Source organism: Syngnathoides biaculeatus, chromosome 9 (assembly GCF_019802595.1).
Source record: "Syngnathoides biaculeatus isolate LvHL_M chromosome 9, ASM1980259v1, whole genome shotgun sequence".
Classification (NCBI taxonomy): domain Eukaryota; kingdom Metazoa; phylum Chordata; class Actinopteri; order Syngnathiformes; family Syngnathidae; genus Syngnathoides; species Syngnathoides biaculeatus.
This window is the reverse complement of record NC_084648.1, coordinates 1,424,599-1,450,576: the sequence shown is the minus strand read 5'-3', so window position 1 is coordinate 1,450,576 and position 25,978 is coordinate 1,424,599. Positions and strand designations below refer to the sequence as shown.

Here is a 25,978-nt window from a genome sequence, read left to right as displayed (position 1 = left end):
TTTTTTATATTTCATTCATAAAATGCAGCATCACTTGCCACTCCATTTTCACTCTAGCCTAAAGTTGCTAAGCAACAGCAGAAAAAAATGAGTCAGGGAGAGGGAAATACGCTATCTATTAAATGAAAGGACAACATTGTTGGTAGAAAGTCACTGGATAGTCACGTAAAATGTATGTATTTCATGGTGTGCACCACAGTGCTCACTTGATAAGTGATTCATAAATGCAGTTACATACAGCTTTTTTAGAATATCTAAGCCATTTTATACCCATTTGACTTTAGTTCAGGCGGAACAGTGGAGCAGCTGTTGAGCGTTGGGCTCACAGGTCTGGGAATCGGGGTTCAAATCCCAGCCTCGCCTTTCTGGAGTTTGCATATTCTCCCCGTGCCTGCGTGGGTTTTCTCTGGGCACTCCAGTTTCCTCCCATATCCCCAAAGCATGCATTAATTGGAGCCTCTAATTGGTGTGGTGTGATTGTGAGTGCGACTGTCTGTTTCCATGTGCGCTGTGATTGGCTGGCAACCAGATCAGAGTGTACCCCGCCTCCTGCCCGATGACAGCTATGATAGGCTCCAGCACTCCGGCAACCCTCGTGAGGGTAAGCAGCTAAGAAAATGGATGGATGGATGGATGGATGGATGGATGATTTTCAGTCAGCTTGTGGACGCTCCTGCCTGTTTTCTTTTTATATTGGCGGAAAATGCACCAGTGTTCTAATCTTCACTTTTTGCAGATTTGTTTTTTTTCCCCTAAATCGAGCGGTAATTGTATACTAAAATATGTAGTCTTCACTATTTCCAGAAACTTTAAAATGAAGAGATACATCTATAAGACCAGGGGCCACCAATATTGGGCCCACAGCACCAGGCAGCCCACAAGGACCATGAGTAGCTCACCAAAGTTGTATTATTAATGAAATTAATAATAAATATTAATGGTTGCAGATATTTATAAGAAGTGTTTGATGATACTAAGCCATTCTCTACCTCATTAAACCATTGTTTATACTTATTTCGAGGAATCGACATAATTGATCTCCTCACGTCATAATTATTGACAAGAACGTTCCATCGTAGGTTGATATCAGATTTTTTTTTCAGTGTCATGCCGAAAAAAGTGAGTATTTTTCTCTGTCGCTGAATGTGCGGAGCTGCATATGCTTTCGTAGACCGCACGTTGTGTGAACCTATTCAAGGTTAAATATAGATGGGGCTTGTGCTTTTTGGGCACGTTCGCCCTGTGGACCAACACGGGTAAACATGCAGTGGCTGATGAGACGCTTTCGTTTCATTTCGGTGCGTGCTTGTTGCTGCCGTTTGTATCTCCCTCCCGCGTCCGTCTGCCATGCCGCCTCCCTCCAAACTGACCAGACCGCGCCGCGCGTGCGTTCCATTCTGACCAACATTTCTAAAAATAGCTCGTGGTTGACGTCACTCAGCGAAACGCGTATGAGTCGTTTAGCGGCGGTAAAGGAGAGGGAGGGGGGGGGGTGGTGACTGCTGAGGAGACTGGGGCGCCCGTGTGTTTCGGAGAGTGCGCGACCATCAGACGTCAAACCACAGCCTCCCACTCGCAAACATTGTCTCGGTCCTGCCACGCCAGGTTAGCGGCGGAGGAAAATATCGGTGACGTTAGCCCCATCCAGCCCACCACCCCACCTTAGTTGAGCAGGCGGTGGGATACTGCCGTTGGGTTGCCGAGGGCCAATCACAGCGCGGCGTCGGATGTCGCTGTAGTTTGTTGGCCAATGGGGATCCGAGAACCCGCTGTCAATCCGGTGGGATTGCGTTGAGTGGGCGGGGCGATCTCTGGTCTGTAGTTCCGTCATCCCGCTCATCTGCGGGGCGACAGGGGGCCAATGTTGATTTGGGCGAATTGCCTTCCATATAGGATGTCATTAGGTTTTAAAAAGCCTCAGTTTGCTAGCGCGAAGGCTTTCGACAGAGAATACCGCATCCCCGCCCGAGGAGTTACTGTGATTTTGGGGAGGCTGGGGTGAAGGTGGGGAAGCCGAGGGGCCTCCATCGGAGGGGGCTGAAAGGAGCCATAGGCGAAGACTGGCCAACAGCGCCCAGTAGCGACCCGGGATCTGAGCGGCATCAACAGCGGACATCCTGTTCAAGAGGAACACCGTTTTTGGATTTAGGAGCTCTTTTGTCGTCAGAACCGAGCTTCGATCTGCTTGGCGATCTGCTTGCTGTGAGCGACTGACCGTCCGTTGACAGCTCGTCATCATGGGCAACGCGCCCACGGCCAGGAAGGGCAGTGAGATGGAAAGCGGTGAGTAGAGCAAAGCGGCACGCTTCACACCTGAGCATCACCTGGCCCACCGACGCCAGCCTCCTCGCATCCGCCTCAGAGGCCTTAACGATTTATTCCACACCGGACTCGGCTGTACGTGTAATCCAAATCGGAAGCTCCACGCTGTCGGTAACACAGACTGCCAACATTCGTTCAGTCTCATCCATACATTATGTAAATCGTGTGTCGTCTGTTTAATGCGTGGTTTGAGGTTTTACAACTTCATTATATCAGCCCAAACTATCATTTTTCCACCTGTCGTCAAGTTAAATGAGGTGACACCCCCATCCGCAGCAGCTCTGGATGATGCACAGCAGTTTAAGTGTCAGCCACAATCGTAAACAACCTTCTGAATTACAGGTGTCAATCTAAGTCAAGGCTCCAAGGCCAAGTCGAGCCAACCACATTATTTTCTGTGGTCTCATATAGCAAATTGTGTGTCAACTTTTTTTTTTTTTTTGGCCTTCTTTTTTAATAACATTGAGTTATTACAAGCATTGTTTTCTTCCCAAAACCCTTTCGGTTTTGATTGATGATTTTCATTGACTTCTGATTTGAAAATTACTTTAATAATAATAATGCCTTTGGCTACTATTGCGTTTCACAACAAACTCAAAGATGCTTTACAATTGTACGCAATATTCATTCTTTTCTCAGTCACACCCTGCTGGCGGTAAGCTACTGGTGTACCCACCGCTGCCCTGGGTCAGATCAGAAAGACATGTGACTGCAATTCTGTGCCTACAGCCCCTCCGAGGACCACCTAACATCCAACCCCATTCATTCGTAGGCAATATGGTTTAAAAGTAGCTTGCACGGAGGCACAACGATGATATGTACTCAGATGAGGATAAAAAAAAAACCGCAACCCTCCGGCTACGGGGTGTACCCTTACCCTCTGCCCCATGCAATCACATGCCATGAAGAGGTAATACTCACATTACTTGATTTTAAAAAGTAACTAGGTTAGATTACAAGTAACTGTTACTTACATTCAGTAGATGCCTCCAACACTAGCAAGCAAGTTTCTTTCGGCTTGTCCCTTTCGGGGTCGCCACAGCGTGTCATCTCAGATGAACGCATATATATGTTTGGCCCAATTTTTACGCCGGATGCCCTTCCTGACGCAACCCTTCTCAGGGAAGAGATGCCTCCAACACTGACTCAGCATAAAAATGACAACAGGTTTTGCCAATACTTTATTGGAAGTGCATTTTGAAAAATAAAAACCCTTTTTGACTCAAAATAAATACCTGTTTTTATATTTAAAAGATGATAATGATAGTCTTTTCAGCAACACACCTTTATTTCGATCAAGTGGATTGCATATTGTGACCCCCGCATCACCTCCCTTGCTTGCTCTTGTCAACATATTTGGTCACAGTTGTCAACATTTATTTACACGCACAAATCAATGTTTGCTGAAGCTTTAGTGCATGATTTTGACAAAATGCTCGTATGCATACACACATACGTTAGTGCTTACACTAGCTTGGTAGGCTACATCATGCTTTATTGACTGCTTATGTGCCGTGTTAAAAGTATGGAAACAGACCTCAACCAATCCTTGAATTGACAGCCCAAAACATGCTCTCCTGAGCACCGGTGACGACCACCATACATTTTTCCTCATTTTATCTGTTCATTTCCAATAAACGCGATCCATTGTTGTTTTCGTTGCACGGGTAACAATGCATCAGGTCTTGTTGACTGATGACATGTTTTGTGGTCGGGCTTCTCCGTTTGATTTGTCAGGTTAGTCCAGTGCTAATTAGACGAGATATTGTGGTGTTGTAATAAATTTCGTGTCTTGCCAGTATCTTATTTAAATAGGGCAAGATTTTAAGGCAGTAGGCTGACATAGTGCTATTGGGAAAGACCAAATTTGTTTTGTAGTCTGATCAAGGCATGACATAAATTACTTGTTTTCATTAAAAAAAAAAAAAAGTACATTGCTTTTTTACACACCAAGGAATATGGAAAGAATCGAAAACATTTGGCAAACAAACATCTCAATCCTACCTTATCAAGGTTACTGCTAGTTTGTCGTTGTGATCATTGTTTTTGTTTTCAGGCCATCCACAAACATGGAATGTGCTGGCATACTTCCCCCGCCCCCACTAGCTTTGTGGTGGCGGCTTCACACATCTCAAGGCGGCATGTTCTGTCTACGTACTTATTGTTCATACTGTATCTGCGAGTGGGACTTTTGTCTGTAAACCTGAATATAACCGTGCAATGTTTCTGTAAAATTGACCTTGTGTTTCCGAAGCCATGTAACAGTTTATTGACAGCACAGTTACCACGAACATCAATATTTTCATCTTTTGCGGCATAAACACAAAATAGTGACAGGTTGAAACCGTGAGCCTCTCCCCTTCCTCCAGTGATTCCTTCCTCCACCATTGAGTGCCTCCCTAATTGATTGACTGAATCCATTACTTGTGCATAACTAATACAGTAATATAATGAGGCAATTGTGCATTTAACTTGGTTAAAAATTTGGCCCAAGCCTCCAGTTTTGGCCAGGTACTCTGGCAATCTCCCACGTTCCCAAAACATGGTTCATAGGTTACTTGAGGACTATTAATTGTCCAGCGGTTGTTCGTCTAGTACCCTGTCGGATTGCCTAGGGGTCAGGGTGATCCCTCCTACTTACCCACAACCCTTATAAGCATTCCAGTTAATTAGGCTGCAACTAATGATTATTTTAATAATGAGCTAATATGTTGATTATTTTTTTCAATTAATTGAATCAGATTTGTAATATTTCCATGCCTTTATTCAAAAGCAGGACATTATTTCAAATGAGCAGCACAGAAAATGCATAAACATTAATTGATTCCCATTCAGTGACTGCTGTTTGTTTGTTGTAGACTTTACACCAATTTAATCGGTGAGATCGGCATTGGCTGATCACGACCATTTTATGCTGATTAGTTGATCGGCTTGATTATCGCAAAAGTAATTTACTCTGCGTCGGCATCATGCCCAGTATACGTGAATACAATCGTGAGGTTTTTTTGTTGCGCATTCTTGCTTGTCTTTTGATGTACAACTGTAAATATTTTACCGCCAATAAAGTTATTTATAAAAAAAACGTTAGCTGCATGGACGAGACAGCTGAGAGACAACACGTAATGCACGAATCCGAGTACTGTACAAGACTCTTGCTCTTTCACTATATCTATTTCACTAATCTATTTCACAATCTCAGATTACTGCAATTAAATTGACAGGAACAATTAGAAAAATGGAGGTACGCACTGGAAAGGAGAGGAATGAAGATTAGCCGAAGTAAAAAAGAATATATGTGTGTGAATGAGAGGGGTGGAGGAGGAAGAGTGAAGGTCCAGGGAGAAGAGATAGCAAGGATGGAAGACTTCAAATACTTGAGGTCAGCAATACAGAGCAATGGTGAGTGTGGTAAGGAAGTGAAGAAATGGGTCCAAGCAGGATGGAACAGTTGGTGGAAGGTGTCCGGTGTGTTATGTGACAGAAGAGTCTCTGCTAGGATGAAGGGCAAAGTTTACAAAACAGTGGTGAGGCCGGCCATGATGTACGGATTAGAGACGGTGGCTCTGAAGAAACAACAGGAAGCAGAACTGGAGGTAGAAGAAATGAAGACTTTGAGGGTCTCGCTCGGAGTGAGCAGGTTGGATAGGATTAGAAATGAGCTCATTAGAGGGACAGCCAAAGTTGGATGTTTTGGAGACAAGGTTCGAGAGAGCAGACTTCGATGGTTTGGACATGTTCAGAAGCGTGAGAGTGAGTATATTGGTAGAAGGGTGCTGAGGATGGAGCTGCCAGGCAAAAGAGCGAGAGGAAGACCAAAGAAAAGGTTGATGGATGTTGTGAGGGAGGACATGAGGGCAGTTGGGGTTAGAGAGGAAGATGCAGAAGATAGGCTAAGATGGCAAAAGATGACACGCTGTGGCGACCCCTAACGGGATAAGCCGAAAGAAAAAGATGACTGCAATTAAATCCTGTATTCCAATATCGTTTATTTTTTATGATCATTGGGCTCTATCTTGTCAATGCAAATGTGACCGAATACACGTTACCACGGCGACTACAACATGAGTGGATTGCGTCGACTGTATTATAAAAAGAAAATGGGAAGAATAGGTTTTGGTGGTCGTCGGTGCTCAGGACAGGAGTGGACCTCCGTGTAAAGGCAAGCTTGAGGTATGTTCACATAATTTTAATCGGATACTGCTCGCATGCTGGCAACCAAATGTTATGTAGCCTAGCAAGCTTGTGCTGGTGCTACTTGTGGTGTGTAAACATGCTCCCGTTCTAATGAACACATGATCAGACCAGAGCAGCAGATTCTAACCTTTCTGGAGCTAAGGCACCTACTGGTTCTTTACAATTGAAAAATCTCACGGCATACCAACAAACAAAAATGTCATAAAAAGTAGATAACGTACATTCATCACTGTATGTACTTACGGCCATCCAGTAGAAGACAATTACTTTTACTGTCACTATACCTCACTGGCATAAATAGCTGAACAATGATACCTTATGTATTCCATCCATCCATTTTCTTCACCGCGTATCCTCACGAGGGTCCGGGGAGTGCTGGAGCCTATTTCAGCTGTCGACGGGCAGGAGGCAGGGTACACCCTGAACTGGTTGCCAGCCAATTGCAGGGCACATAGAGACAAACAGCCACACTCACAATCACACCTAGGGGCAATTTAGAGTGTCCAATTAATGTTGCATGTTTTTGGGATGTGGGAGGAAACCGGAGTGCCTGGAGAAAACCCACGCAGGCACAGGGTGAACATGCAAACTCCACAGAGGCAGGTGTGGGATTGAACCCGGGACCTCGGAACTGCTAATACTTTACCAGCTGCCCCACTGTGCCACCCATTATTCATTGTAAATATATATTTTTTCTCAATTTTGTACTTATGTATATCCAGTAAATGAACAGTTCTTTTAAATAGACTCAAACGCTCTGTTTTGTGATTGGATCTTTTTCTTTTATTAAACTCGTTGATTGGGCCCAAAAATCATGATCGTGTAAAGCAGGGTTGGCATGACTTTTTTACTACAAGACCTAATTTTCAAGCAGCCAGCCTCTTGCGATTGACTGGGGGGTAGATGACGTCTTTTTTGTTGACAATGACCACTAATGAAATACAATGACCAAGCCACAAAGATCTACCCACTACAAAAATGCCAAACATATTTATTTCAAAGGATATTGAGGATTCCTTATGTATAAATGTATGTTTGTGTGCCTTGCATAACCGCGCGAGCCAATATTGCACAACACAACATACTTAAGTATGAACATTTTTTTGTAACTATCTGAGTTCACGTTGATGATCACTAAACACCATACGAATGAAAATGCACACCTGGGCTGTGTCACTCACGTCAGTGGATTCGTCCAACTGCAGTGAGAAACACTCACAATCTCCGATGTCCTTCCACACATCAGCCATGGCTTCACAGCGCCGTGTCACTGTATTCCTTTACAGCTGCAGAGATTTTACTGAAGATAATATTTCTGCCTCATTTTTAAAAGGTCGGAACAACAAGTCAGCTATGCCTCTTTATGTGTGATGTGACGAACCCGGAAACGATGCTTTGGTGGCGGCTTTCGCTGTTGTACGATATTGTGTGAAAAGTGACTGGTGTGCAGCGAGTTGGGATTTTAGTTCGTTCACTTTTCTCATTCTCATCTTGCTTTTTGGGGGAATGTCGGTGTCATATTTTCCATAAACAGTTCAATATACGTTACGCATTTCACTACACTGGCAGATGAGGCAAACGCACTTAAAAAATGACATTGTGGAAAAAAAAGCCCGCCTCATATTCCGTCTTCTTTACTGCAGCATCCATACTCATGTTTGTTAAGATTTCTTAATTGGGGGGTTAAAATAGGAGGGAACTCACTGACTAGGGTGTTTTCCTGTACTGTCGTTGTTTGCACATGGGCGGTGAGCTCAAGGTCAGAAAAATACAGCTGTCTTTTTTTTTTGGTTTGTTTTTTCTCGTGGCACGCTGTCGCGATCGACCAAAACTGCCTAGCGATCGACGCATTGAGGACCCCTGGTGTAAAGCATAGTTTGTTCCATAACAGCCATTGGAAATTAGACAAAAATATTTTGTTTTCCAAGGTAAAAGAAAATGTTTGTAATTCTTTTTTGATTCAACCAAATGCTAATCAGTCTGCTTTATTATAATAACAAATTATTTGCACTTTAATTAATCTAATGAATATTTACTGTTTTATTATTTTAATAACTATAATTATTGAGATTTACTCTTGAGGGACTGAAATTTTTACAAGTTGTAGTATTTTAGGTTAAACAAGGTCGCTAAGCATTGAATTGATCATCAACATTTTTTTGCTTAGTTTAGTGACCGATCTAGCAATGAATAGTTGGAGCTCTAGTGTTAATACCACTCTAATTAAGACACGATAGGTATAAATTTCTGTTTTAATCCCCCCTCCCCACCCAAAAAATTAATGCGTAGTTGGTGTTGTCTTCTCCAGTAAAGGAGTTCCTTGCTAAAGCCAAAGAGGACTTCCTGAAGAAGTGGGAGAGCCCTGAACAGGTGACACAAACCACATTACAGTAGTGTAGACCTACAAGTCATGACGTACTTTTATTTCACTTTCTTTGGGTCCAAACATTTCTAATGCTTATCAAATAACTCAGTGGAATATTCTGAAACCTTTGCTTTAATGTAGTTCAGAGTAATGTAAAAAACGACAGATTTCCATAACAAGAACCAAAATGAAGTCAAGGGGCTCTATAAAGGCCCAAATTGTTCAAATGTCCATTTTTGTATTTGTTGAATGGCTGTAAATGACATAAGAAAGTCATTATAGACCAAGACGTTGCATGTCAAATGTTCAGTATTTTCCTTGTGTTTTACTTGAGATAATATTCATATCCCTTAACTGATTGGACAGTTTTGAGGAAACAGTTTTTGTACCCTTATAAAATATGCTGGAAACTTCTAGCACAATCTGTATCATTCTAATCAACCATAAATTCAGAACATTGCATAGGACAGTCTTGATGTAAAAGTATGACTAATTTTTGTGGAAGTGGCTGTACAGTAGAACTTTGTTTGAAATGTAAAGAACTAGTAAAAATAGAAAATATAATCTACATCTTTTGTCATTCCTATTTTAGAATATTAACATTCAACAAATTTAAAATAACTCATAAACTCATGAACTGCTCAGACACGATTTGGCCAATGTATGATTAATATTAATCTTGTAGAGACAAGAATATCTGAGGATCTAATAAGAATCTAATCTAATCTGAAACTTAATTGTGTGCATTTGTAGATCTTTAACTGCTCTAAGGGTGTTTAGGACTAACAGTAAAAAGATATGTACAGCGCAAATGCAATTAGAAAAAGACAAATAATTGATTCCCTTAAACTTTGAAAGTGACAAAAGTTTAAAAAAGAAAAAAGTTATGAATATACAATACAATAATAATTCTCATACATCTGAATGGTTAAAAAAAATTAAGTCGTATAAAAACAGTTGTGTATAGTTACCAAAGTTCTACATGATTTAAAATTGTGGCATGAGGAACATTTGAAATTTTTCGAGTAACGTATGTTACTCACTACTAAAAGGGAATTCCTTATCAGATAGATGAGAACTTGAAAGTTCCCTTGACAAACCCCAGCACCTGAGATGCCTTCATCGAAGAACGACGAGGTGAACTGACGCTTTTGTGCTTCGTCCGTTCAGAACACCGCTTGCCTGGACCACTTTGAGAGGTTGAAAACTCTCGGAACGGGCTCGTTTGGTCGCGTTATGCTGGTGAGGCACAGAGAAACAGGACAGCATTACGCCATGAAGATCCTCAACAAGCAGAAGGTCAGTCAGGCCGGGCCACTGTGCCGATTGTGTTCACACTAAATTGCTAAATTTGGTGTTTATTTGTTTATTTAAAAGGATCCCCATTAGTGTTTGCCGCAGCAGTTTGCTAATCTTCCCGGGGTGCACCAAAATCAACAACACGCATCATAAATTAGTGCAATAAGTAATACGTCGATTCAGTAGTTACTCAAAATACATGGAAAAGTTGAACAAAAGTAAACAACATGAACACAAAATATATTCATTTTTATTTTGAGAAGCTATAAATACAACACTGACAGAAATGTATTTTGATCCCCAACTGACCCCTCTAAAAATGAAATGGCCTCAAATGGATAATAATAAACTCAAACAGAAGCAATTAAAGAGTAAATAAAGCAATAACTTCACAGTTACCTAGGTCTGTAAGTGCACTATTTAGAGTTTCTTTTTCAATAAAATCTTACCTTATCATCAATATCAAGTGATATTTCATTTCCTATTGAAGTAGCTCTATACAGCAGTTATTTATTCATGTTTTAAAAGTTGATTCTTGGAAAAAGCTCTTGTAATATCACCGCCGAGTGCCTTCCTGGGATTGTAGTTATGGACAGTTTTTAATGTACTGCATGTTTTTCAATGTGGTGTTTTCTTTTAATTGCTTTTAATTACTAACCTGCTCTTTGATTGCAGCGAAAATGACAACAATGTTTCAAAATAAGGGTATTGGAACTGTACGCCCTATTCCGTCATTTGTGTTCGTATTTGACATCAAAACATTCATCCTGGATTTGAGTCAGAAGCGATTTGCGGCCAAGATTGAGAAACGGGTCGCTTCACCTACTCATCACGTAACTTTCTTTAAAAGGTTTTGTTGCAATTCACTCATTTTCATGTCAGTAAAATTTGGGTGTGGTTTGTGAAGACCGCATTTATACAAGTTGGAGGTGTGGCCAACATGAAAAGAGCTGTGCATCAATGAAAAACAACAAATTGTGAAGCTGCGAAAAGATCGGGAAAACCGTTCAGCGTCATTGCACAAATATTGGCAGAAGCCAATACAACCCATTTGGTTGACCAAGAAAAACACCAATAGAAATCTTTCAAAAGCTGTGGGGAAAAAAACAAGTTTCAGTGGCATCACCAACAACCTGCAGAGGGCGTGAACATGAGCAAAGGTTCAAATACTACACTGAAAAATGTAAAATACTGAATTCTAGGGCCAGGCTGTTCTCTTTCAAAAAGTACCCTAAAAAATTCTGGGGAAAGGTTTTATGGACTGAAGAGAGTAAACTCTACCAAGAAAGAACTCTACTTACGAGTTGGAAAGTAAAAAAAAGTGAAGAAAAAAAACCCACACCTGTTCGACTATGAGGCCATTTTAATTTCTCACTTTTTCCTAACTTTAGGTGGTGAAGCTCAAGCAGATTGAGCACACTCTTAACGAAAAGAGAATTCTTCAAGCTGTTAACTTTCCTTTTCTCGTACGGTTAGAGTATTCATTCAAGGTAAGGCAATCTTGATTTGTACAAATGGTTGTCTGCTTGTAATTTGATGCAATGTGGCAATAACGGACGTGTTTGACGCTGCAGTTACCTGTTCCCCAGCTGGACATTCACCTCTTAAAGCTTTATCCATTTAAGCTTTTTAGATGAACCTTAAAAGCCCCAGGATTGGATACTGTGATGTCTCACATAAACCTATTAACAGCAGGCTGGCACAATGTCTGGTTTTTATACTTTCCTGACATTTTATAGAATTAACTGATGCAATGATGCACTTTTTATAGTGCAAAGATCATCTGCAGTTGAATCAATCCAGGCCAATACGCAGCCATATTTCTTTGATACTGGAATACTGTTCTGCACACCCTTTTCATTTTAGCTGTTTTTGTCGAGAGTGGCCTCTAGTGGCACATTTTGGAAATGAGACTATAAGGACGCTCCTCAATGAAAGATGCTAGTCAGTATTTTGACAGCATTAAACATAAACATTCTGGATTTTTATTACTAATCATTGTGAATGTTCAATACTGCCAAGCCCATTAAAGAATATTCATGAAAATGTGAAGGAAGAGTCAAAGTCTTCAGCTCTCATTTGTTCCACACAGAAACAGCTTTTCATTTTAGCCAAAACATGTATTGATGTTTTTTAAATATCTGTACAGTATTTGTATTAATCATTTCATCTCACTTAGCCTTATGTTTTTAACTTTTCCACCTTGGGTATTGGATTTAAATGTGAGCTCCAAAATGATGCATGTTTAGGCAGAGCATCTCTCACTCTCCCTCCTCTTACAGGACAACACCAACCTCTACATGGTGATGGAATATGTGCCGGGCGGAGAGATGTTCTCCCATCTACGGAGAATTGGCAGATTTAGGTTTGTATGAAGTTCATGAAGCATTTTGAGGGAGCGTGTGGACAAATGTGGAAATAACGTTCTGGCACGTTTATACTCAACTGTGCAACGTGTTTCCCGGTGCACGTCTGCCTACTTTTCCAGTGAACCCCATGCTCGGTTCTACGCTGCTCAAATTGTTCTGACCTTCGAATACCTGCATGCTTTGGACCTGATCTATAGAGATCTGAAACCTGAAAACCTTCTCATAGACCAACAGGGCTACATACAGGTAAATGTATACCCTACACGTAAGGTACAATAAGCACAATCCCACATAATGGGTAATGGCTACATAGTAGCTTGGTGTTCAATTAGAAGATTGCCCACTGAGTAAATCAATTTCAGCGAATTAAGAGGATAGATAGATCGATAGACTGACAGACACCCCACTCCTCTTACACAGAGTAAAACCATTGGTCTTTTCCCCTCACAGGTGACAGATTTTGGCTTTGCCAAACGCGTTAAGGGCAGGACTTGGACACTGTGTGGGACGCCAGAATATCTTGCCCCTGAAATCATACTCAGCAAGGTAAATCCGTGTTCTCCTCACTGGAAAAAAAGAACCTATAAGATTTACCCAATAAATTTAGTGCAGCCACTTTGATTGGGTACATTTAATCCACATATCTGGGCTGCAGAATACCGTAATTCCATATCATGTGGGGGTACTTGTAACCCCCACATGAGTGCTTTGTGTTCCTCAACAGTTGTATTCACTCAAAGGTTATTTGTTTCACTGATGTAAGTCTTTCAAAGCAATTGCAGTGTCAAAACACTGCAAGAACAACTCAACTTGTTCACCATCGTGATGGCTACACAAGCAACATTTGCAATTTCCCCTTACAATTTCATAAACGCGGCCAAAAAATCATTGTTTTTAATACAGTCACGTTTTTATGAAATAAAATTTGCATACTGTATATCCTCTTAACCTTGCCCGACCCACTCATAATGCAAGCAGGAACAAATAATCGGTAACAATCATTTAGCTAACCCTGTATCACCATCGAGTACTAAGTACTGTGTCGTTCCCATCCTCCCAAATCTTGCCAACAGTGACAACAGCGATAATAACAGTCTCAAAGTCCCTTTTAAAACATTTTGTTGGAACAGATGGTAATCCATAAAAACATTCACATTCCCAACGTTACGCTTAGGAAAAGGCTGGCTTTTTGCTGGCGAGTCAATCCTTTTCATTGCAGGGCATGTCGTCGTTATGGGTTCCCAAAGAGGGCTGCTTATAACTGCAAAACCACAGACAGTGACTGTAAAATCGTCCCGGGTACAGTACATTAAAATCATCGTTCGGTAGCTGTCTTGGTTTTGAAGTGATGGTTTGACTCACATTTGGTACAGTAAAGTAAACAACATGCAAAATAGAAAACTGCTTATCTTTTGGAAAAGATTTAGTGATGTTTAAAATTAGACTTGGCGTGAATTATCCCCAAAAGTGAAAGATTGCCAAATAAAGTAATATATGAGAAAGTGTTAAGATATTGGTGGCAAGGTGGACAACCGCTTCAGAGTTCTGGGGGCCCCAGTTCAAATCCCGCCACGCCTGTATGGAAATTGCATGTTTTACCCGTGCCTAAGTGGGTTTTCTCCGGCCACTACGGTGTTCCCCCACATCCCAAAAACGTGCATTAATTGTTGACTCTAAATTGCCCTTAGGTGTGATTGTGAAGCTTCGTTGATGCCGTAGTGGTATACACACGTGACTTTGGTGGATCAATTCCCACTCAGTGATAGTGTTGCCCGCCTTTCACTCGAAGTTAGCTGGGATAAGCTCCAGTGACCCTTTTGAGGATAAGTGGCTTGGAAAATGGAATGGAATGTGTGATTGTGTGTGCGAGTTTTTGTTTCTATGTGCCCCGTGATTGGCTGGCAAACACTTCAGGGTGTACCCCACCTCCCGAAGACAGCTGGGATAGGCTCCAGCACTTCCACAAGCAATTTAGAGTGTCCAATTAACGCATGTGTTTGGGATGTGGGAGGAAACCAGAGTGCCCGGAGAAAACCCACGCAGGCACGCAGAGAACATGCAATGTCTGGTCCTCAGAACTGTGAGGCCAACACTCTAAGCAGTTGCTCCACCGCACCGCCAAGATGTGATTCAATTAGCTTAAAGTGAATAACATTTAATGTATGGTGGCATAACCGTTACTTGCAGTAGATGCACCAAGCTTGTGACACATTGACTTCACCAGACTTGCATTCTTCATTTGGAATTCTTTTCCAGACCTTTACTCCTCAGGGTTTCTCCCATAAAGCCCAAGTGACATGCCTATAAACGTTCTTGAGTAGATATTGTAATGAAAAATACATATAACATTATTCACTTCAATGTCCATACGAAAAAATAAATATGAGCGGAAAGCATGCTATCCATGCGCAAAGTTATGGAAGTCTCACTCGACATCCAAGTGGTAGCCATATTGCCTGCAATGTCTTCAGCAGACGTCACACTGGGACATTCGCGTTTGAAAACAGGTAGTGGCACCTGCTATGGGAGAGGAATGACAGAGATTTGGGGATTTTTCCGACGCCCCACCTGACACAGAAGTTCCTTTCGAAGAAGAGAACATCACACAACCGAGTGAAGTTACCGGGGCAATATTACCCTATTGTTTCGAGCCATGTTTATATGATATGCGGATCACTTCTAACTAACAACAGACTCCCTGTCAGTATATATGACAGTATGTAGCGTACTCAGACACGAGCGACGACAAAACCGTAAAGCAGCCTGGCTTGGCGCCGCAATGAGCCACCCTAGCACCGAAGCTGTGATCGGCGGACGAGGCGCTGACGCGCACATCGACACATTTAGCACCCCTGACTTACGTATGCGGATCTTTTGTTAAGTTCTGAGAGGATTACGTCCCCGTCTCCCCCACTATTATTTTTTTAGTAGATCTATACACACCTACCTTTCAATTGGAACCCACAAAGCTCTCGTCCTTTGCACCTGTGCAATCCATTTTTCACGACAAACCGGGTCTTTTGGAAACATATGAAGAGTAAATCGATCCTCCCGAGTGTGCGAACAATATCCAGCAATACAACGAGCCGGCATTTTGGCTGACACAAAGGAACAAAGAGCGACCTTTGGCAGGTAAAACCGGCATGAACACACGAGGCCCCCTGACTGGGCTCCTGCTGATATCGTCACTTCCTGCTTCTTCTCCAAAACAAATCCCTCGAGAGGATTTTCATGGCGGGAGTTACAAAAAGCCATATACGTCAAAATCTTGTTTTGTGGTGAACAAAAAACGGATGGGTCAATTCCAGCTGCCTTTTTTAAAATTCAAAACATCCTAAAAATCGTGCTTTTTCATGTCAGTAGAACCTTAAGTCTACTTCTCAGGTAGTAAAATGCATGCTCTATTGGATTAAGGTCTGTCGATTGACTTGGCCAGCCTAAGGCCTTCCACTTTTTCCCTCTGATAATGTCCTTTGTTGTTTTGGCAGTATATTTTGGGTTATTGTCTTGTTATATGGTGAAACTTCTCCTGATTACAGACACCCACAGTTGAAAAATATATGGGTGTGGTCAGTCATGCCCGCAGATATAAAGTTACAGGTGTGGTCCACCAGTCATGCCCGCAGATATAAAGTTGCGGGTGTGTGTTCTGTTTATAATTATTAGTGTACCCCTTTAAGAGTGGATGGGTGCGGTGTCAGGTAAACTAGGAAGTAGAAGTAGGCTAAGCAGCAGCTCGTTGTTAAAGAGCGTGTGCTTCCGTGTTAAAAAAAAAAGACGTCAGGCTGTGGTTCACTGTGCTGGATCGGTTTTCATGTGTGCTGAGTGTGCGCCAAGTGCGCAGTGGTGCAGCTTAGAGGGAACATTGGTCAAGACTACACAAAATAAGTGACATCTTTCAATATCTATGTATTTCTACTCCTAACAAATTTTACGCTTGTGATTTTTCGTGCTCGACTGTGTAGATTTGCGAGTGCATACGCGCCCGTCAAATCACAGTGACTGCGATTAGTTTGGATGCATTTCTCTGTTTATTGCCAGACAAAATTACTTCATAAAAAAGGTAAAGTACCGTCATTATTTTACCCATATTTCTCTTTGTTTGGAGAGGTGTCGTAAATGTTTGAGGACGTATTAACAATACAAGGATTTGTGCTTCTAACAAGCGTCTCCAAGACTCCACTATGCCTGTTTATGAGATGTCTCAAAACAGTGTTCTCATCCTAATTAGGGATATAACAAGGCAGTGGACTGGTGGGCGTTAGGTGTACTGGTCTATGAGATGGCAGCTGGGTACCCTCCTTTCTTCGCTGACCAGCCTATTCAGATCTACGAGAAGATTGTATCAGGGAAGGTATGATTTGCTCTCTTGAGCGACACTTATACTGTATACTGTATTCAAAACTTTCAGCTGAAAAAACAGGCAATAAGAAAAAAAACTCATATTATTAAATGTGCCAGTGGGGGCTTCAGGCAAGGTGAGAAGAGCTGCTTTCAGTTAGGTTTAACCACAGTTTAGAATTATACTAGCAACAGTGATGTTGCTTTGTATTGCGTTAATTAAAAATCTGCACCATTTTGAGTTACAAGCGTCACTGTATCCAAGGAACGCATCAGATTGTAGTTATTTCAACACACCTATAATAATTAGGATTGAGTCAACAATGATTCTTAGCAAGGAATCATTTACAGTGAAGAAAATAAACAGCCGGCTATATTGCAAATTCTCCCACTCAGAAATCATGGAGGGGTCTGACATTTTCATCGTAGGTGCATGTCCACTGTGAGTGAGATAATCTAAAAAGAAAAATCCAGAAATTAAAATGGACAATTTATTTGTGTGCTACAGCTGCAAATAAGTATTTGAACCCGTGTCTATCAGCTAGAATGCTGACCCTCAAAGACCTGTTAGTCCAACTCCACTCCATATATTATCAATCAGATCCAACTGTGTGAGGTCATTAGCTGCATAAAGACACCTGTCAATCCCGTACAATCAGTAAGACTCAAACTTGTAAGATGGCCAAGACCAAAGAGCTGTCCAAACACACCAGAGACAAAATTGTACAACTCCTCATGGCGGGAAAGGGCTACAGAGAAATTGCCAAGCAGCTTGGTGAAAAAAGGTCCACTGTTGGTTGGAGCAATCATTAGAAAATGGAAGAAGCTAAACATGACGGTCAATCTCAATCGGAGTGGAGCCCCATGCATGATATCACCTCGTAAGGTCTCAGTGATCCTTAGAAAGGTCTACAGACTAGAGACTAGAAGACTACACAGGCAGGACTTGGTCAATGACCTGAAAAGAGCTGGGAACACCATTTCAAAGGTGACTGTTGGTAATTCACTAAGACGTCATGGTTTGAAATCATGCATGGCACGGAACGACTCCCCTGCTTAAACCAGCACATGTCAAGGCCCGTCTTATAAGATGAGACCAAAATTTAACTTTTTGGTCATAATTTCACTAACCGTGTTTGGAGGAAGACGAATGATGAGTTCCATCTCAAGAACACCATCCCTACTGTGAAGCATGGGGGTGATAGCATCATGCTTTGGGGGTGTTTTTCTGCACATGGAACAGGACTGCCTGTCCCATGTGGAGACAGGAGAGGATGACCGCGGCCATGTATTGTGAGATTTTGGGGAACAACCTCTTTCCCTCAGTCAGAGCATTGAAGATGGGTCGTGGCTGGGTCTTTCAACATGACAATGACCCGAAGCACACAGCCAGGAAAACCAAGGAGTGGCTCCGCAAGAAGCATATCAAGGTTCTAGCGTGGCCTAGCCAGTCTCCAGACCAAAACCCAATAGAAAATCTTTGGAGGGAGCTGAAACTCCGTGTTTCTCAGGGACAGCCCAGAAACCCGTCTGATCTAGAAAAGAGCTGTGTGGATGCAAACCTGTGTGTGCAAACCTGGTGAACAACGTTTGACCTCTGTAATTGCAAACAAAGGCTACTGTACAAAATATTAACATTGGTTTTCTCAGGTTTTCAAATACTTATTTGCAACTGTATCACACAAATAAATTGTTAAAAAAAAATCATACAATGTGATTTCTGGATTTTTCTTTTTAGATTATCCCTCTCACAGTGGGCATCCACCTACGATGGAAATTTCCGACCCCTCCATGATTTCTAAGTGCAATATAGCAGCGTGTTCAAACACTTATTTTCTTCACCGTATAGCTGATGAGTTGAAAAAGCAGCTGGCCATCTGTCCAATAGCATTTTACCTAAAAGTAACTTTTTGACAGAAACTCCCGCAATAGACGGGCAAAACTCACTGGATTGGTCCATAAAGTACTTGGTGGCAGGAAGGGTGTGTTTTTTGGCCCTGTGTTCAGGCATTGGACACAGCAGTTATTGTTACCTCCAGTGTGAGAACAATTTCATTGTCTTTAAGCGATGGGCACTTGCTTGTTTTCAACACTGTGGGGTCCGCTTCTGCAAGTAAAACCAAGTAGCAGGCCGCCACAAACACTCAGTGACGGAAGAGGAGATGGCCGGACGCTGACAGGAACATTCCGGTGACATCCATCCCGCCGGTTGTCCAACTCATGACCAAGTCGAGTCATTACAACTTGACAAGTGGTATGGTAACGATGGTTTGTGAAAAAATGCGCCTTCTCCGACCCCTTCTTGATATGCAAGAAACCACCAAGAGAAAATAAACCATCAGAGACACGAGGTGTGGTGTCAATCATTAATCACGATCATGCGGGCACACTCCCTCGGCCTCGCAAAATATGAAACTTCAGACCGATAATATTTAGCATTATAATGATACTTCATTATGAATGAGTTGCCTTTCATTGGTAAAAGGGTAATAGGTAAGCACAAGACTACAAGGTTTACCCACAATGAGTGTGTGTGCAAGTACATGACAAATTAAACCTCAAAAGTCGATTCGTTGTTTTTCCTCAGGCGCAGTGGTTGTAGGCACAAGAAGAAGTCAGAGACGGACGAGTCTTTCATATTTATCATATACCACTATCAAGCTATAATGATTGTTTTAACAAATACTTGATGACAAATAACTTTTTTTTAAATTGCAAATTTCCTTTCATTTGTAAGGACAAAAATACAATATTTATCTTGAATGCAGGCAGCACAATGACTCAGCTGGTAAAGTGTTGGCCTTACAGTTCTGAGGACCCGGGTTCAATCCCGGCCCCTCCTTTGTGGAGTTTGCATGTCTTCCCGTGCCTGCGTGGATTTTCTCCGGGCACTCCGGTTTCCTCCCATATCCCCAAAACATGCAACATTAGTGGGACACTCTAAACTGCTCCTAGGTGTGATTGTGAGTGCGACTGTTGTCTGTCTCCATGTGCTCTGCGATTGGCTGGCAACCAGTTCAGGGTGTACCGCGCCTCCTGCCTTTTGACAGCTGGGATAGGCTCCAGCACTCCCCGCGACCCTCGTGATGATAAACGGCAAAGAAAATGGATGGATGAATGGATGGATGGATCTTCTACGCAGGATAGCATTTAATCACCATCTTGTGTCTCCTAATTTGCATTTTGCATCTGAGGAATACAACTGTGGGTGAAGATCAGTGTTGGTCATCTGTAAAATTGAGAAAGACTGAGAATAATTGAGAAAAACAAGCAGCTTTGTTCTCTGCCGTAGGTGCGCTTCCCATCTCACTTCAGCTCCGACCTGAAGGATCTCCTGAGGAACTTGCTACAGGTGAAACATTCCTGCTATTTTAATGATAACTTCCTTGTTTTCCCCTCAATGAATCATAATGGAGGAAACGTATTGTTTTTATTCTCAGGTTGATCTGACTAAACGCTATGGGAACCTCAAGAACGGGGTCAATGACATTAAGGGACACAAGTGGTTTTCAACTACTGACTGGATTGCCATTTACCAGAAAAAAGTGTGTATGTTTTCCTTGTGTGTTTGCGTGCAGACGCAAGCCAATTGTCTTTTTTGTCCTTCAACAGGTGGAAGCTCCATTCGTCCCCAAGTTTAAGGGGCCAGGCGACACCAGCAACTTTGACGACTATGAGGAGGAGGAGATCCGCATTTCTTTCAATGAGAAATGTGCCAAGGAGTTTGCAGAGTTCTAGAGTTGGCGCTTGAGTGGATGAGGGAGGGAGTCGATAAGGAAGCTGGGGGAGTCAGAGCGAAGCTGGTCAAGTGGGAGATGTCAGGAGGAGCGTACCATCTCCCGTCACAATCACAAGCACCAGCTGCAAAAAGAGGGGAAAGGGATCAAGCAAGGAGACTGACAACCAGCAGTGTCGCCTTTTTCAGTTCTACTTTCTTCATGATTCTGTCTCATTTATGGATCCCTTTATAACGAAGGCGTGCTTCAGATTCTCGGGTTGGGCAACCACTCTTGTTTAGAGTCGCCTCTTCACTGTTTACTCCCTGCTGGTATGGTTTCATCCTTCACGTTTGAAGTCCAAGAGAGGCAAATTCATTTGTTCGAGTCAACTGTTCCATCTCTTTGTCAAATGTGAAGACTACTGGAACTGGACCAGAGAAAGTCTGCACTGATTTTTTTTTTTTTTTTTAATTTCCACTGATAATTGGTTGGCTTGCGCTTCCTCTGGTGAGCAACAGAAGTTTTAAAGCAGACACACATATACGTTCAGCTTGAAAGGCTTCAGTTTTGCAACTTTTATTTTTTTGTCACGTACAGTAACTCCATCCTCCAATGTTGTAGAGAGTATACGTCAAGTCACCAATGTGATTTGACGATTGACAGACAGATTTCACTCTTGATGACTCTGTGTGTGTGTGTGTGTGTGTGTGTGTGTGTGTGTGTGTGTGTGTGTGTGTGTGTGTGTGTGTGTGTGGTGTGTGTGTGTGTCAGTATTTATTATCATTGCAATTTGACAACTTTGTCCATCTCCACGACACCAACTTCTAAATGTTTAAATGTGTCTCCGGTGATAATATCATGTGACGCTAACTAACACAAAGACGTGGACAAAGGAAAGGGCAAGCACGGTTTCAGAGGTGTGAAGGAACACATAATGTTACATAATGGTATCTCAGGTTTGAACATATCACTAAATGGGGACATTGGATGTGTGTATCCAATGGAGAAATGGAAATGTTAATTTCTGGGCAGAATTCAAAGGAACTAAAGGGAATTTTTAGATATGTGATTAGTGTCTTCCACATTTTTGCCCTTCCATTTGGTTTTGTGACTGAACAAAAGCCTGTGCTGTCTGCGCTCAGATCTCACCTACTCTGCATGTTTTTTGTCCTGAAAGAGACCATCTGAGGCAGACTACCTCAAACTGTTTCTGGATAACCAGAACCACTTTGATCTGTCATTGATGCTGGTCTTATTTGTGTCCTTTTAAAAAAATTGAAAAACGAAAAAAAAAAAAACTATGTTTAAATATCCCAGTAATCACCTCATTCCTCTTGACACTTTAAATGTTGAAGTACATTATTCATTTGGCAAACTTAGCCCATCACATTTTTTTTTGTGTGTTTTATTCCATATGGTGGTGATGTGAAAAACGATAACTGACCTGGAAAAGAGAGCGCATCTGCAGTGAGTTCTTGGAGTGGCTAACATGGTTCTTAGTACACTGCATACTCTTTATCTTACATGATACATGTGGTCAATATCATCCTTTAGATGTGATGACAAGTGCTTTGACATCTCAGTGGTGACTCAAATGTGATGGCCCCAGTTTCAGCGCAGGATATTTTGATACAAAACATTGATTTCAGAACTCCCGCATAAACCAAACTGCACTCATTTAGTACACTACTTTTTGTCTATTTTTTTTTTTTTTTTTTGCAGGCTCCATATCCAAGCTAAAACACAAGAACAATACAACAAAGGTGAAGGCTTTTGAATTTTAAAGACCAACCATAGAACCTTTGAGAATGCCATGATACAGCTAAAGAGGTTCATCCTAATGAAATGTAACATAAGTGATGCGCATTTAACACTCCGATAAAACACCAAATGGTCACCTATCAAGCAGTTTTTTCTCTTATAAAGTGAGGTGAAATTGTTTATTAATCAATCTCTTTGAAGTCTAATTCACATTGTCACATTAGATGGATGATTATTATTATTTGATAGTTTGTATAACTTGTCACATCTTCACAATTGTCGGTATCCCATCCACGTCCGATTCAATGTTGACGACTGTAACATTATGAATCCAATGAAAATGGAGGTTATGATACAACGGTTTGATGGGTCTCATCGATGTTTTTCTAGTGATACTTCCTTTCGAAGGAGGCACAATGCTGGTATATTTTGTCGCACTTTTAGGGAAATGAGAGATCCCAGCGTGAACCATGTTAACACCACCCCGCCACACATACAATGGAGCATAAAACACACACACACAAAGGGAAGTCACGGCAGCACTGACATAAAAACCTGAGTGTAATATTTTGCAACATGAAAATCATTCCAATAAAGTTTTACTTGTAAAATTATCCTGAAGTTGCCTTTCTTTCCCTTAGTTGGATGTGTTGCTTCTTCAGTGTTTACTTACCTTTTTAGAGGTACTTATACTTTACATCTACTACTAAATGCTACTTTCTGATTTTGTTTTACATTCACTCCACAGATTAGAAAACAAACATTTAAAGTCTACTCTTTGCTTTGAAAAAAAAATGTTGCATGTTGTCTATTTCAACGTCAGTGGATGATGACAACCCAAAAATGAGGTTCGAAAATAATCGAGGGGAAAAATCAAACTGTCTAAATTTTGATTAAGATCGTGGAGAAGGAAGGAGCATTACCAACAATAGATTCTGAAAGGCAAGATATTCCCAATTGATTGCCTTATTTATAACAATGTGTTGTAAAAATACCAAGCTTTTGCCATTCAGAAAATTCTACATCTACTCTGAAAAAAAAATGTTACATGGAGAGTTTCATCTTGAAAGAAATTGTTGTTCTAATTGTTTAAACTGTCAGGATGACCTGCCATGAAAATATTATCAAAATGATCTGTTTGAACAACAAATCATCCCTCTCTGGCCTCATTTTGCGCCTCTAATTTTATTTCCCAACAGATCACAGAATGACAATAGCCAATCAGAGACTATAGACAGGGGAGGTGTGACCCAAGAGTGTCTCGATATTTGCCCGATTAGTAATAGCAAATCCGGCCCCGACCAATTTACGGCCACAGGTCCGGTCGGCCGCCTCACCAATGGCGGGGCGGACTATGATCCACTCTGACTCCATGTCCCCAAGAACATGAGCAAAGTTCTGCCAGAGGTGGAAGTTGAAACCCCTTCTGACTTTCTTCGGACCCAATTCACCACCGGGTGGTGATCGGTTGACAGCTCCGCCCCTCTCTTCGCCTGAGTGTCCAAGACGTGTGGCTGCAAGTCCAATGACACGACCACAAAGTTGATCATCGAACTGTTGCCAAGTGCACATGAGGACGACCTTGTGCTTGAACGTGGTGTCCGCTATGGACGATGAGCACAGAAGTCCAGTAACAGAACATCACTTCGGTTCTGCTCGGGGTGGGCTGGGGGGGTTTCTTTCCAATCACACCTTTCAAAGACTGACTGTCATTGCTCACGAGACCATTGAAGTCCCCTAGCAGAACGATGGAGTCCCCAGTGGGAGCGTTCTCCAGTACTCCAAGGACTCCAAAAAAGGCTGCTTACTCTGAACTGCTATTTGGTGCATAGGCACAAACAACAGTCAGGAGGGAGGGAAAAGTATCCTCTCGTCCACCGGGATGCACCCCAACATACAGGCGCTGAGCCGTGGGGCAATAAGTCTACTCACACATGCTCGGTGCCTCTCACTGTGGACAAGTCCAGAGTGGAAAAGAGTTCAACATCTCTCGAGAGGACCGGCGCCAGAGCCCAAACCATAAAAACACCTGTATTTGTCATGTTGTTAATTATATTTATATTGATACTACAACCTATTTTTAGTGACAATTTGTATTTGCTTTTACATTGGTTAATGTTTACACATTCTCAATTGTTCCATAGTCTCAATTCATTACCATTGTGGGGGGAAAAGGCGTTTATTGGATTAAATAATAAAAAGTATCTTTGTGTGAGTCTTCTCTTTAGAAGGTATGTTTTACAAATTGGGACTTTGGTATATATTCATCCAGGTTATTTGAATGATTTTTAATTTAAAAAAAAGGGTTTACAAACATTCAAACAGCACAGTAGGGTTCAACAATGAACTGCTTTTTTCGTGCCAATAAAAAGTGTTTTCCCCAATTGTTTAGTATTAGTATTATTTACTGCAATGACTCCACAAAGTTCAAACACAAAATACCGAAAACCCAACAAAGATGCCAATTGAGAAAAAAAAAAAAAAAAAACTCATAAACATTGTGCAAAAGTGTAAACATACAGTCAAATGTGAATAACAGAAAAGTGACATCAACTTAACTCTTACAGTTGATCTGTCAGTCAACCCATCAGGGCCTGAAAGCCTTGGTGGGCTGACTTCAGTTGAGCCTGTAACTCTTTGTGGGACCTCTGAGTGGCCTCCTTGGACCCAGAGAAGAAATTAGAGCACGCCATCTCATTGTCGCCGAGGCCGTGTGCTGTTGCTGGAGCAAAAGGCAGGCTGAGACAGGAGGATTTGAGCATCCCTGGTCTGGCATTCTTACTTCCACCCTCACTGATGTGCCAACCACAGGAAAGATAACGTCATGATGGCGTCAGGTCAATAAGGAACAGTGTCTGGTCCCTATTAAAGCCTTGGTTTGCAGACATGGCAGGAGATGGTGAAGGCCTGAGGGTCCAGGCAGCTTTCGCTCTCCTCCAAGCTCGCTCCAAAATACATAAATACTTCACCAGCTGTGGTTGTTGATAAATGATTAGGATATCAAAACAATATACAGAATCAGAATCCCTAGTCCAGATATCAATCACTGATACATTGTGAGACATTTCACGGGGTTTTTACAATAAACTCCTGGTAACACTGCTTTGTCTCTTTTATCGTGTTTTTTTTTTTTTTTTCATTTTCTAAGGTGCTTATATGTCTTGTTCTTGCCACTGAAACGCTAAAATATTGTGAAGACACGAACATTACATTCCGCTGGGAACATATATTACAATACTTTCAGACATTGCTGTAAATTCAAATTATTTATTCAACTGCGTCAGGGGATTTTGGTTGACATCACACACTATATACATGCAATAACTATATATATGTTTTCAAATAAATGATTTTATTCCTTGTGGTGCTGATGAGTCACACAAGGAAAATAAGAAAAGAAGAAGTAGAATAATCACAAGGAAGTTCACATTTGTAGTTAATGCATTTGATAAACCACGATGTAAAGGCTAACTTAGCTTCGAACTGACCAAGTTGTCACTCTTTATCGCACACAGCTCACTATCGAAGTTTCCTGAAAACAAAGTGCACATGAACGTAACGCGAGAGTTAAGTAAGACACTCATTCAATCAACTCCGGGTAACCGAAA

General features: G+C 41.7%; 1 protein-coding gene across 1 annotated transcript; it reads left to right on the top strand.

The window, feature by feature from the left end:
• Positions 1–1,818: 1,818 nt before the first annotated feature.
• prkacab (protein kinase, cAMP-dependent, catalytic, alpha, genome duplicate b) lies at positions 1,819–22,957 on the top strand. The gene is made up of 11 exons (XM_061830469.1): positions 1,819–2,283; positions 8,825–8,886; positions 10,052–10,180; positions 11,572–11,670; positions 12,463–12,545; positions 12,669–12,795; positions 13,000–13,095; positions 16,781–16,903; positions 20,183–20,242; positions 20,331–20,435; positions 20,503–22,957. Exons 1-11 carry the CDS (start codon positions 2,238–2,240, stop codon positions 20,626–20,628), a joined length of 1,056 nt encoding a protein of 351 aa, XP_061686453.1. The 5' UTR covers positions 1,819–2,237; the 3' UTR covers positions 20,629–22,957.
• Positions 22,958–25,978: the final 3,021 nt, after the last annotated feature.

Coding starts and splice junctions, on each gene's coding strand:
- prkacab (XM_061830469.1), top strand. CDS start 2,238: ATGGGCAACGCGCCCACGGCCAGGAAGGGCAGTGAGATGGAAAGCG. Junction 16,904..20,182: donor AGAAGATTGTATCAGGGAAG/GTATGATTTGCT, acceptor TCTCTGCCGTAG/GTGCGCTTCCCATCTCACTT. Junction 20,436..20,502: donor TTGCCATTTACCAGAAAAAA/GTGTGTATGTTT, acceptor GTCCTTCAACAG/GTGGAAGCTCCATTCGTCCC.